Here is a 12,690-nt window from a genome sequence, read left to right as displayed (position 1 = left end):
AGGGGGCCTGGACGGGGCTGGAGCGATGGGGAGAGTGAGGGGGCCTGGACGGGGCTGGAGCGATGGGGAGAGTGAGGAGGGGGCCTGGACGGGGCTGGAGCGATGGGGAGAGTGAGGGGGCCTGGACGGGGCTGGAGCGATGGGGAGAGTGAGGGGGCCTGGACGGGGCTGGAGCGATGGGGAGAGTGAGGGGGCCTGGACGGGGCTGGAGCGATGGGGAGAGTGAGGGGGCCTGGACGGGGCTGGAGCGATGGGGAGAGTGAGGGGGCCTGGACGGGGCTGGAGCGATGGGGAGAGTGAGGGGGCCTGGACGGGGCTGGAGCGATGGGGAGAGTGGGGAGGGGGCCTGGACGGGGCTGGAGCGATGGGGAGAGTGGGGAGGGGGCCTGGACGGGGCTGGAGCGATGGGGAGAGTGAGGAGGGGGCCTGGACGGGGCTGGAGCGATGGGGAGAGTGAGGGGGCCTGGACGGGGCTGGAGCGATGGGGAGAGTGGGGAGGGGGCCTGGACGGGGCTGGAGCGATGGGGAGGGTGGGGAGGGGGCCTGGACGGGGCTGGAGCGATGGGGAGGGTGAGGAGGGGGCCTGGACGGGGCTGGAGCGATGGGGAGGGTGAGGAGGGGGCCTGGACGGGGCTGGAGCGATGGGGAGAGTGAGGGGGCCTGGACGGGGCTGGAGCGATGGGGAGAGTGAGGAGGGGGCCTGGACGGGGCTGGAGCGATGGGGAGAGTGAGGGGGCCTGGACGGGGCTGGAGCGATGGGGAGAGTGAGGAGGGGGCCTGGACGGGGCTGGAGCGATGGGGAGAGTGAGGAGGGGGCCTGGACGGGGCTGGAGCGATGGGGAGAGTGAGGGGGCCTGGACGGGGCTGGAGCGATGGGGAGAGTGAGGAGGGGGCCTGGACGGGGCTGGAGCGATGGGGAGAGTGAGGGGGCCTGGACGGGGCTGGAGCGATGGGGAGAGTGAGGGGGCCTGGACGGGGCTGGAGCGATGGGGAGAGTGAGGGGGCCTGGACGGGGCTGGAGCGATGGGGAGAGTGAGGGGGCCTGGACGGGGCTGGAGCGATGGGGAGAGTGAGGAGGGGGCCTGGACGGGGCTGGAGCGATGGGGAGAGTGAGGGGGCCTGGACGGGGCTGGAGCGATGGGGAGAGTGAGGAGGGGGCCTGGACGGGGCTGGAGCGATGGGGAGAGTGAGGGGGCCTGGACGGGGCTGGAGCGATGGGGAGAGTGAGGGGGCCTGGACGGGGCTGGAGCGATGGGGAGAGTGAGGGGGCCTGGACGGGGCTGGAGCGATGGGGAGAGTGAGGGGGCCTGGACGGGGCTGGAGCGATGGGGAGAGTGAGGGGGCCTGGACGGGGCTGGAGCGATGGGGAGAGTGGGGAGGGGGCCTGGACGGGGCTGGAGCGATGGGGAGAGTGGGGAGGGGGCCTGGACGGGGCTGGAGCGATGGGGAGAGTGGGGAGGGGGCCTGGACGGGGCTGGAGCGATGGGGAGAGTGGGGAGGGGGCCTGGACGGGGCTGGAGCGATGGGGAGAGTGGGGAGGGGGCCTGGACGGGGCTGGAGCGATGGGGAGAGTGGGGAGGGGGCCTGGACGGGGCTGGAGCGATGGGGAGAGTGGGGAGGGGGCCTGGACGGGGCTGGAGCGATGGGGAGAGTGGGGAGGGGGCCTGGACGGGGCTGGAGCGATGGGGAGGGTGAGGAGGGGGCCTGGACGGGGCTGGAGCGATGGGGAGGGTGAGGAGGGGGCCTGGACGGGGCTGGAGCGATGGGGAGGGTGAGGAGGGGGCCTGGACGGGGCTGGAGCGATGGGGAGAGTGAGGAGGGGGCCTGGACGGGGCTGGAGCGATGGGGAGAGTGAGGAGGGGGCCTGGACGGGGCTGGAGCGATGGGGAGAGTGAGGGGGCCTGGACGGGGCTGGAGCGATGGGGAGAGTGAGGAGGGGGCCTGGACGGGGCTGGAGCGATGGGGAGGGTGAGGAGGGGGCCTGGACGGGGCTGGAGCGATGGGGAGGGTGAGGAGGGGGCCTGGACGGGGCTGGAGCGATGGGGAGAGTGAGGAGGGGGCCTGGACGGGGCTGGAGCGATGGGGAGAGTGAGGAGGGGGCCTGGACGGGGCTGGAGCGATGGGGAGAGTGAGGAGGGGGCCTGGACGCGGCTGGAGCGATGGGGAGAGTGAGGAGGGGGCCTGGACGGGGCTGGAGCGATGGGGAAGAGAGTGCGGTGGGGTCCCTTGGTCCCCGTCCCCAGGAAGCCGGCGAGATGGAACTCGCATCTATCGGGCCCTGACCATGCTCGGGGCTGCACCGGCTCAGAAAGAAACCCATCAGTGCAGGCACCGGTGCTTGACGGTCAGCTTGGGCCTGGGATCCTGACCCTGCACCCGGGCTCTGAGAGGGAGAACTGTGGCGTTCGCTCAGCCAAGCCCGGACAGCTTAGCCGCCAGCCCCCTCCACCTTCCCGCAGCCCTTGTTTTCCCAGAGGTCAGAAGCCAGGCAGGAAGACCTAAGAGGGGCTATCTGTTGAGGCCCCAGGGAGGGAGGAAGCCCGTCCCTGGCCTGAAGGCCTGACCCCAGGCTAGGTCTCAAGAGAGGCTGGAAGCCACAGGCCTGACGCCAGTCCCGCTGCTGACGCGTATGTGGTCCAGCTGGGGCCCTGCCAGGTGTGGCCACTGGTGAGGCCAGAGGTAACCGGGCTGGGAGGGGGGTGCATCTTCAAGCCACACCTCCCCGGACCAGCCTCCCTCCCTCCCCACCCATGCTTGTGTGGGGTCCTTGTGGGCAACTGTCACCCTTTCCCACCCCCACTGTCCTGGGAGGACAGGAGGATGGGGTTGGGTGGTGACGCCGGCTTCAAGAAGCAGCAGTTAGTCGCTGGTCTGTGCTGCCAGGACCCCGGGCCACGGGCCTTCCTGCTCCCGCCACTCCTCCCACCGCCTGAACTTGTGCTGAGATCCTGCACCCGACCAGCTGATGCCTGAGCGGGAAAGGATTCTAGGGCCAGATCCGTGCTGGCCTGGCCAAGACTCTCTTGGAACCACCCTGCTGTCCCGGGCTGTCTCTGCTGGAGCCTCTTTGCTCCCGCCCCCTTTGCAAGTGTCTGACCCGCATCCCATTACTCCCGCTCCTCGTCCCTCTGCCTCTCCAAGAGCTGTGCTCCCACGGCCTTCCCTCTGGCCTCACAGCCACCACCACGTCCCCCCTCCCCACGTCCAGGTTAGCCCTCAAGGGAATCTGAACTCCTCCACGACCAGAAGCCACACAGAACTAGCTCAAAGGGCCCCTTCCAGGACACCGACTCCCAGAGGACCCAGACCTTTCAGCCCAAGGAATGGGATGACGTCAGGGGTTCCAGGTGGAGACGAGGACTCCCAGGCCCAGACTCATGCCTTGCCCAGCCCCAGGAGACAGAGTTTCAGAAGCATACCTGGGCCAAGTCTAAAAATCAGATGGGGACTTTATTGTGATGGTGGCAGGTCCACCAGCAGATGCAAATGTGGGGTGCTGAGAGTGGCAACACAGGCCACCCCAAACCAACTTCACTCCCTCCCCTGTCCTCAGCCAGTACAGAAACCAAATGTAGCCCCAGCCCTAGACTCCAGCCCAGGCAGAGTCCAAGGGAGGGGTGTCAGGGTCAGAAGTCACAGGGAGCCCAGTGACTGTCAAGGTGGCTGAGAGCAAGGCTAGGGTAGGGAGGGAGCAGAGAAAGGGCAGGGGGTGCAGCCCCAGGTGGCCCAAAGCAACACAGAGGGGCAAGGGCTGGCATTCACCAAGTCAGCAGGTCCCTGGGGAGAACAGATGGTGCCTGGAGTCCCACAGGGTGGTACAGGTAGGGGAGCTCTCTGCGGCAGGCAGCACCCCAGGAGGAGTGGGACTCCTGCCGAGGCTGACCCCAACTTCAAGGCTGCCAAGTTCTGATGGGAGTGTCCTCCAGAACATCTCCCAGCCCCCGACGAGCAGAGCCCTGGAGGAGTGGGACTCCTGCCCTGAGGCTGACCCCAGTTTTGGGGCTGCCAGGTTCTGATGGGAGTGTCCTCCAGGAATGTCTTCAAGCCCCCAGCAGGCAGAGCCCAGAAGGGTCTGAGGGCATGATGGGCATCAGTGGGATTTTGGTTGTGCCAGGGGTGGGCAGGGCCACCCGTGAGCAAAGGCCGCAGGGGTGAGGGCTATGCTGCCACCAAGCCCCTGGGAGAGGGGTGTGGAGGCGGCCTCTGCATACGCCCAGGCCAAATTCCAGGAAAGCGGGACCAGCCGCTGGAAGGGGGGTGAGCCTGGGAGCATCAGGAGACGCCCCGAGGAGCACAGACAGGAGAGGTGCAGCTGCTGGCCCAGCCAGGAGCCCAGGGCCTCCCTATTTGCAGTTCTCCTTCCGGAACCCTGGAAGCCAAGGGCGCCAACGGGTTGGCGGCTGTTCTCCACCCTCATCACAGTGGGAGACACAGGGCAGACCCCCCCGCAGGACTCCCCAGGGATTTCTGAGCCTGAGGTGGCAGGGGCCCCGGGCCTGGCTGGTGCCTGCCATCGTTGGTCCCGGGTGAGGTGGAATGGGGACAGGCAGGGCTCTGAGATGGGCTGAGGTCGCCCCCCGCCGCTCACCTTTGTCTAGGTCGATGTACTTGGCAGGCAGGGGGCTGTGGGCCAGCTCCGCCCTCTCCTTCAGGATGTTGTTTTTGTAATCTGTGGGAGGAGAGGAGGCTGAGGTCCCCCCTCCCAGGATGCACTTCCCAGCCCGGGACTGGGAGCCGCGTCTGTGCCCTCGTGTCCCAGCACTGCCTCACCTAGTTGGATGTCCTCACTCCCGTAAAGCATCTGGTCCCCTGCAGCCACAGCGAACTCCGCCAAGTTCACATCCTTCCTGGATGGCGAGGGTGGGAGGAGGTTACAGCTGGGTGGGGTGAAGGAGGCCCTGGTCCCCAGGAGGGCCGGGAGGGGGGCACTCACCCCTTTGAGTTTCCCGACTTCTGGTCCGAGTATTCGTAGCCTGGGAAGGAGACTCACATTGGGGGCAGTGCGGCCCCTTCCGCAGGTCCCCCAGCCCAGAGGACCGCCCTCCCGCCCACCTCAGTCTGCTGGGGCCGCTGGCTTTGCCGGGGCAGCCTCACCTCCGCGGCGCCTGCGGGCGGCCAGGAGTACAGTGACCAGTAGCAGGATGAAGAGCAGCAGCGTGGCCAGCACGTAGCCCAGCTGCTGGAAGAAGTGGGCTCGGCTCTCGGGGACGATGACATTGATGACGTTGTGGCCGCGCGCCAGTGTGGGGTCTGCGGGGAACGCGGGGTCGGGGCGGCGTCAGGTACCAGCAAGACCTGCGCCCCGACCCGGGCCACGGCCCCCGCTGGGATCCGCGGGCCTCGGGCAAGGGACAGCGGGCGCAGAGCAACCCCCGGTGGGGTGGGCTCCCGCCTTCCCGGGTCCCAGGGAGGCCTCCTTCACCTGGGCCTGGGGCGCCGCTGTGGCTGGAGCCGTTGCCCGGAGAGCCCCGGGGGGGCGGCTCCGCGTGGGGTTCGGCGACCGTCAGGTGGAAGACGCGGCGTTCGTGCAGGCCACAGTAATGGTGGTGCAGGTGGCAGGAGTAGGTGCCCTCGTCGGCGACCTCCAGCGGCTCGATACGCAGTGAGAAGTCACCGCGCTCAAAGGCATCCGCGCCCACAGCCACGCGGTCGCGCAGAAAAAGGGGCCCGTAGGCGCGGCGCTCGCCCGACCCGTAGAGGTCCAGCAGGCGGTCCGCGCGGTCGTGCGGGACCCCGGGCGGCTGCCGGTCCCAGTGCACCACCTGTTGAGCCTCCTCCACGTGCCGGTCGGTCCACACGTGCCCGCGGTTCACGCAGGTCAGGAGCGCGGGTGCGCCGCGCGCCACCGCCAGCACCTCCTTCTCGCCGTCCCAGTAGGCGGGGGTGGCCGGGGCTGCGGAGGGGGCGCGGTCAGCGGCGCGCGGGCCGGGGCGGCGGTCGAGGGTCGAGGGGCGGGAGCTGGGGGGCGGGGGGGAAGCACTCACGGCCGTCGGTGACCTCCAGGCGGACGGCCAGGCTCTCGTAGAGGTGGCAGTAGTGGTGGTGCAGGTTGCAGGTGTACAGCCCCGCGTCCGTCTCCTCCACCGCTGCGCACCCAGGAGGAAGCCGCGCGTAAGCCTTGCGGTGCCCCCGACCCCGCGGCCCCGGACCCCTGCCCCGACCCCGCGGCCCCGGTCCCCGGTCCCCGCACCGCGGATGAGCAGCGAGAAGTTGCCGTCGTCGAAGGCCGAGGCCGAGAGCTCCAGGCGGCCGCGGTCCCGCACCTCGTACACGCGCTGCTCGCCCGCCGAGTACAAGTCCAGCAGGCGCCGCGCGGGGCCACCCCCGGGGCCGCGCAGGTCCCAGTGGAGCACGCGCTGGCGGTCGTGCAGCCGGTCCTGGGTCCACACCATGCGCGGGCTCTGGCAGCGCAGCACCGCCCGGGCGCCCGCCGCCCAGCTCACCGCGGACTCGGACACCACGGAGCTGCCAGCAGCGGCGGGTACCGAGGACCCTGGTGGGGGAGGGGAGTCAGTGGGGGAGGGGCGGGCCCCCTAGGGCCCTGGTAGGGGGGAGTCAGTGGGGGAGGGGCAGGGCCCTGGTTGGGGGGAGTCAGTGGGGGAGGGGCAGGGCCCTGGTGGGGGAGGGGTGTGTGTAAGGGACGGGCAGGACCAGAGGGCCCTGGTGGTGGAGGGGAAGTCCGTGGGGTGGGGCAGACCCCGGAGGGCGTGGATAGGGGAGGGGGAGTCACTGGGGGAGGGGCGGACCCTGATGGTCCTGATGGGGGAGGGTGAATCAGGGGGGAGGGGCGGGCTCTGAGGACCCTGGTGGAGGAGGAGGAGTAACTGGGGGAGGGGTGTGCCCCAAGGACTCTGGTGGGGTTGGGGGCATCTTTGGGGGGTTGTGGGCCCCTGAGGCCCCTCGTGGTGGGGGAGATTCCATGGGGGAGGGGCATGCCCCCTAGGGCCCATGTGGGGGAAGGGGAATCATTGGGGGAGTGGTGGACCCCCGAGGGCCCTGGCAGGGGAGAGGGAGTCAGTCGGGGAGACATGGGGCCCGAGGACCCTAGTGGGGGATGGGGAGTCCGTGGGGGAGTGGTGGGCCCCGAGGGCCCTGGTGGGGAAGGGGAGTCAGTGGGGGAGGGGCGGGGCCCTGGTGGCAGAGGGGGCATCTGTGGGGGAGGGGTGGGCCCCCGAGGGCCCTGGTGGGTGTGCGGGAGTCTGTGGGGGAGGGCCAGGCCCCCAAGGGCCCTGGTGGGGGAAGAGGCGTCATTGGGGGAGGGGGAGTTATCGGCAAGAGGAGGTGCCCAAGGGTCCTGATGAGCAAGGGGGAATCAGTGGGGGAGGGGCAGGGCCCGAGGACCCCCGGGGGCTGGGCCTGGCAAGATAGGAGTGGCTGAGGGGGAGTGGGGGTGGGCAGCTGGGGCTGGGGTCACTAACCTGAGTGCAGGAGAACAGCAGAGCCTGGAAGGAGAGGAGTGAGCTGGAGAGGCCACCCACAGCCCCACCCAGCCCCGGGACCCCCAACTTGGCCCCCAGAGTCCCTCCTGTAGTCCCAAAGTGGATGCTGTGACACCCACTTTGGTGCAGAGAGGACGCCTCTCACACAGACCTACATAGCCCTCCCTGCCACCGTGCTGGGCTTTGGATGGCACCTGCCCTTGAGTGGGGAAGCCAGGGCATGGGTGTGGGCCAGGGCCAGGCTCCAAGCCAGCCGGTTTTGGGGTGTGTGCTTGTCACCAGGGCCACTCCACCTGGCTGCACCCAAGTCACCCAGAGCACCAAGGAGGCTGGATCTGTGTGTTCCCCCACGCTCCCTCCAGGGCTGTGCCCCAGCCCCCGAGGGTCCTTGGACCCTCAGACGCTGGGGACCCCACACCACACCTAAGGCTCAACGCAGCCCCTGAGGTGCTTCCGCAGGGCAGAGGCCTGAAGGCTGAATGTGGGTTGTGACCCCGGCTGCCGCCCCACAGGCCCGCGTTGCTGCTTAAGGGACTCTCGTTGTCGTAGGCCGCCTCGGCATCCACTCTGAATCTAGGCTGGACTTTCTCTGACCGGAAGCGGGGCTGCCACCCGGGACAGTTTCCAATTCACATCCCCCGTCCTCGAGCTGATCCACCCAGACGCCCGCCCTACGCACTGTCCCCTGGTGACCACCCCCTGTGTCCCCACAGACCCCACGCCCCACATGGACTGTGCAGCTGCACCACGGAGTCCCCCCACAGTCGACGTGGCCCCACGGGGCTCGTGCCGCTTGCCTTAAACCCACCAGTTAAAACTCCCCCACCAGGCATGGTGGCTCACGCCTGTAATCCCAGCACTTTGGGAGGCCAAGGCAGGTGGATCACCTGAGGTCAGGAATTCAAGACCAGCCTGGCCAATATGAAAAACCCTGTCTGTACTAAAAATACAAAAACTTAGCCGGACGGGGTGGTAGTGGGCGCCTATAGTCCCAGCTACTTGGGAGGCCGAGGCAAGAAAATCACTTGAACCCGGGAGGTGGAGGTTGCAGTGAGCCAAGATCACGCCACTGCACTGCAGCCTCCTTGGCGAGAGAGAAACTGCGTCCAAAAAAATTCCCTGAGGGAAACCTGTATGCAGAACGCCCTGATCCCAATAAAGGGTTGGCCTGGGGGTCCCTGTCGCTCTCCACTTTCCCTGGCCTCCCAGCAGTCTGTGCACCCCAGGGCCCGTGGGTGATAAAAGCTGTTTCTATCCTGTGTCTCATGATCACTGGGGGCTGCTCTCCCTCACATAGATCCTATGTGAAAACTGCCCCAGAGATGTGGCCGAGAGCCTGGGAGCTTCCCAGAGGAATGTGCCCGGTCAGCAGCCAGCCCAGGCCTGGGAGCGGGGGCTGGCACAGACCCCACAGTTCTCAGGTCCCCCTCAATCACTGACCCACTCCCTAAACAGAGCCCCAGCAAGAGGGGCTGCAGGAGGGGCCCCGAGGGAGATGCCGCCGTGCCTGGGCCCCCAGCCCTTCTTGGCCCTCTGGGCTTCAACTCCCTAGGAGGGGAGGCTGGCCAAAGTCTAACTGAAGACGTCACAGCCTCTGGCAAGCGGCTCTCCCGAGCGCCCCCAGACCCGTCCTCTTCCCTGGTGGGACCTTCCCACTCCTCCTGGCCCAAGCTCAGATGGGCGGTTTTGTCCGAAACGGACTCGCGCAGCCCCACGTGCCACCCCCCACCCCCCACCCGCCTCCCAGGGCCCCACACTCACTCTGCAGAAGCACAAGTTTCCAAAGCAGGATTCGGGATGGCAGCGCCATGGCCCCCGCCCAGCCCCAGGCTTTGTCCCACTCGGCTCTAAGTCTCTCTCCAGAAAAACAGCCCTACCCCCTCCCCCTCCTTAGCACCCGCGGTGACATCACGGAGGCCTGGGCCTGTCTACGGTCTGGGGACCGCCCCCTCTGGCTCCTGCCGGGCCCCTTGGCCTCCCCCATCGTTGCTGGCCTGCTGGGGAGGGGCAGTGTGGGAGCAGAGGCCCAGCCCCTCACCGGTCAGGCCTGGGGAGGGGGTAGTGACCGCACCCTTGGAGGGACAAGAAGGTCCGAGGGCGTGGGCCCCTGATACCATGTGATCGTGTCTCACGTCTAGGAGCCTCCCGGGCCTGTGGTGCAGGGTTGGGACTGTTGGGTGAGTGGCCCCTCCGCGCCACCTCTGGCCTCCCCCAACGTGAGCCACCTCAGGGCAGGGTCCTCCCCTCAGTCTGCTCCAGGCCCCAGAAAGGCCTCCCAGCGCTGAGACCGCCCCCACCCACGGTGCACGCCGGTGCCCTCCTTCAGACCACATGGCCCTTCCAGCTCCAACCCTTGGCTCTGCGTGACCTTGGTACCCGTCTCCTCTGGGGGCCACGGTGGGCTCCCTTGGGCCAGGATGATGGACGCTGCCAGTCACTAGTCCCCTTTACAACCTGGAGAGTCAGCCAGGGACAGGGGGCCCTGAGCACTGGGAGGCCTGGGGGTGCTGGGGTGAGCAGACCTCTCCCTGCTGGCCGCGTCCCCTGGGGCTGCCCACCTTTAGGGTGCAGCCTGGTGTCCCTGAAACCAGGTGCTGGATTACAAGCCTCCTGGAGAAAGGGGAGAGTGGGACCCCTGCCACGGAAGGCACAAATTTGAAACCGTGGGAAAACTTACAAAGTCACATAAACAAATGCGAAATAACAGCCTGCACAGTGTAGCAAACCCAACTCCTTCTAATCGAGCAAACCTCAAGAAAAAACAATCTGAACAACCACGACCACTAGAAACCCTCAGTGCATAGTTCCGCCCGCCCACTTGGAGTGAGCTCTCCTTACAGGCCCCGAGGGCCCCGGCTGGGTGGGGGGCTCACCCCTGAACCCTGCTCTGGTGCCCAAGTCCTCAGACAGCGGGAAGCCCAGTGCAGATCAGAGTGGTGGTCTCAGGGCGAGGGGAGGGGGAGCTGCGGCTGCTCCAGTGAGAGGAGAGGAACGGGCAGGACACGGACCGGCGGCGTAAGGACAGGAGACCCCACCCCACCCCAGCCCGGTCAGACCCATTTCCTCAGCAGGGTCCTGGCCCGGGCAGCGACCTTTCCAAACTGGCTTCAGGGCTGAACACATCCCGCCACCCCCACTCCCTCCCTGGGCCTTTCATTCTGGAAAAACAAGCCCCACCTGGCTGGCCTCGAGGCCTCTGCTGGCCTCTCCTCCTGTTTTTCCAACTGGTTTGTATTAGTGCTGGCAGCTGCCCGCCCGCCCATGTCTGTCTCCGTCGCACACTCTGGGGCCTTGGCCTCTGCAGTCTCTGTCTCCTTTCGTCACTCTCCCTGTTCCCTCTCTCCCCATGGAGGGAGGACGGACAGCAGTTTGGTGGGGGGACAGGGTTGGCCCTTGGGTCTGGGAGGGCCCGGCTCCAGGTGCGGGGCTGAGAGGGGTGCCAGGTCCGCACGACAGCCTCAGGCCAGGGCTCGCCTCACTCTGCAGGGCCGTCCCTCTCCGGGCAGTGGCCTCCAGCCACACTTTCGGGGGCCCAGCCAGCGGAGATGCAGGCCAGAGGCTGTCGTCTGAGAGGGCCCTGACCTCTGAGAGGGCCCTGACCTCTGAGAGGGCCACCTGGGGGCAGCTGACCCCCGTGGGGCCCTGGGCAAGGAACAAAAGGCTGATGAGGCCACCAGGCCCCTTCCCTGACCCTCCCTGTCCGGCCCTCAGTGGGAAACAGCCACAGAGAAGAGCAGGCCTGGTAGTGACCAGGTCACCTCCTCCTCCCAGGGCCAGTGACCTGTGCCTCTTCTGCCCCTTCCTGGGCTGGGACTGTGGAGCCTCTGCTTGCTGGGCGGGGGGGGGCCGGTCTGCAGAGCTTTGGGTGTGTGACTTAATTCCCAGCCTGGCCTGGCATTTTTCTCCCTCTGGGAAGAGGACAAACCAGGACAAAGCCACTGGCATCACTGTGCTCTGGCTAAGCCCCCAGCCAAACCAGCGCCCTGGACCGTCCTCCTAGCCCCACCTCCGGGGGTTGGGGTGGAGCAAGAGGGGTCAGCTGGCCCCACGGCCCACACTGAGGATCTCATCTTGGCTGCCATTCCTGGTGACTCGGACATTCCAGGCAGCCCGGCTCATTGGGAAGAAAAACCACAGGCACTCAGAGCCACAAGCAGCACAGCCAAGCCCATATTCACTCCCATGAGTGTGCACAGACACATGCACACACACAAAGACACACATGGAGACACACAGAGATACACACGCATGCACACGAAGACACATGGAGACACAGACACGCATGCACATGAAGACACGGAGACACAGATACACGGAAACACAGACACATGCACACACACGAAGACACAGACACATACACATGCATGCACATGACACAGAGACACAGAGATACATGGAAACACGAACACAGACATGCGCACACACGAAGACACACATGGAGACAGACACACGCATGCATGCACGTGAAGACACACGGACACACAGAGAGATACACGGAAACACAAACACACAGACACAGGTCCACACACAGAAACAGAGACACACACAGACACACATGGAAAGACACACACAGAGACACGGACCTGTGGCTGCACAGCGGATCATCGATGGCTGAAGAGTCCCACTTCCTGTCGTTCAGAAGCGTTTGCTGAGCACCTCCTGGGTGCCAGGCTTGCTGGGCACTGGGGACTCAGCACTAAGCCGGGTGCCAGCCGTGGCCCTCTTGGACCCCAGCCTCCTGGACTGTGCTGGATGTGGTGGAGGGAATGAGACAGGGTGAGGGGCGCCCAGGCTGGAGGGGTGAGGACGGACGGACCCAAGGAAGCAACCTCTGTGACAGCAAATGCCAGGCGAGGCCTGAGGACGCGGCTTCCAGGCGCAGCCAGCAGCGGGGCTGCCAGGAGTGGTCTTGGGACGCCAGGGACCCTGTGTGTGTGTGGTAGGGGGGCCACTGCTGACACCAACACAGACAGGGTTAGGCTCCAGGACAAACCGTATTCGCCGCCGCCGCACCTGCCACGCACATTGGAAGCGTTAGCGCAGTTTTCCCTGCGTGGGGCTGGGTCTCCTACCCAGGCTGAGTTTCTCCCCACTAAGAGGAAACACCGCCAGCCTTCTTTCTCCTACGGCCTTTGGATTCTGAAAACTCGCTGTGGGGAGGGACGTGAGGCTCCGGCGCCAGGAACCCCTGCGGGCTAAGACGGTGTTGGCCAATCACATCCAGTCACTCTCCTGGGAAAGTCACTTTTAT

The 12,690-nt window shown here is 66.7% G+C and overlaps 1 protein-coding gene across 1 annotated transcript; it reads right to left on the bottom strand.

The window, feature by feature from the left end:
• Window positions 1–3,425: 3,425 nt before the first annotated feature.
• On the bottom strand, window positions 3,426–9,307 carry MXRA8 (matrix remodeling associated 8). Its single transcript, NM_001280245.1, is given in 10 exon segments — window positions 3,426–4,369; window positions 4,589–4,669; window positions 4,771–4,847; window positions 4,934–4,973; window positions 5,095–5,250; window positions 5,423–5,893; window positions 5,985–6,086; window positions 6,191–6,493; window positions 7,419–7,442; window positions 9,201–9,307. Coding segments are annotated over 10 exon segments (1,329 nt in total). The 5' UTR covers window positions 9,250–9,307; the 3' UTR covers window positions 3,426–4,343.
• Window positions 9,308–12,690: the final 3,383 nt, after the last annotated feature.

Source organism: Pan troglodytes, chromosome 1 (genome assembly GCF_028858775.2).
Source record: "Pan troglodytes isolate AG18354 chromosome 1, NHGRI_mPanTro3-v2.0_pri, whole genome shotgun sequence".
NCBI classification, from domain to species: domain Eukaryota; kingdom Metazoa; phylum Chordata; class Mammalia; order Primates; family Hominidae; genus Pan; species Pan troglodytes.
Note: the sequence above shows the minus strand (reverse complement) of the source record. Positions and strands in the feature narration are given on the sequence as shown.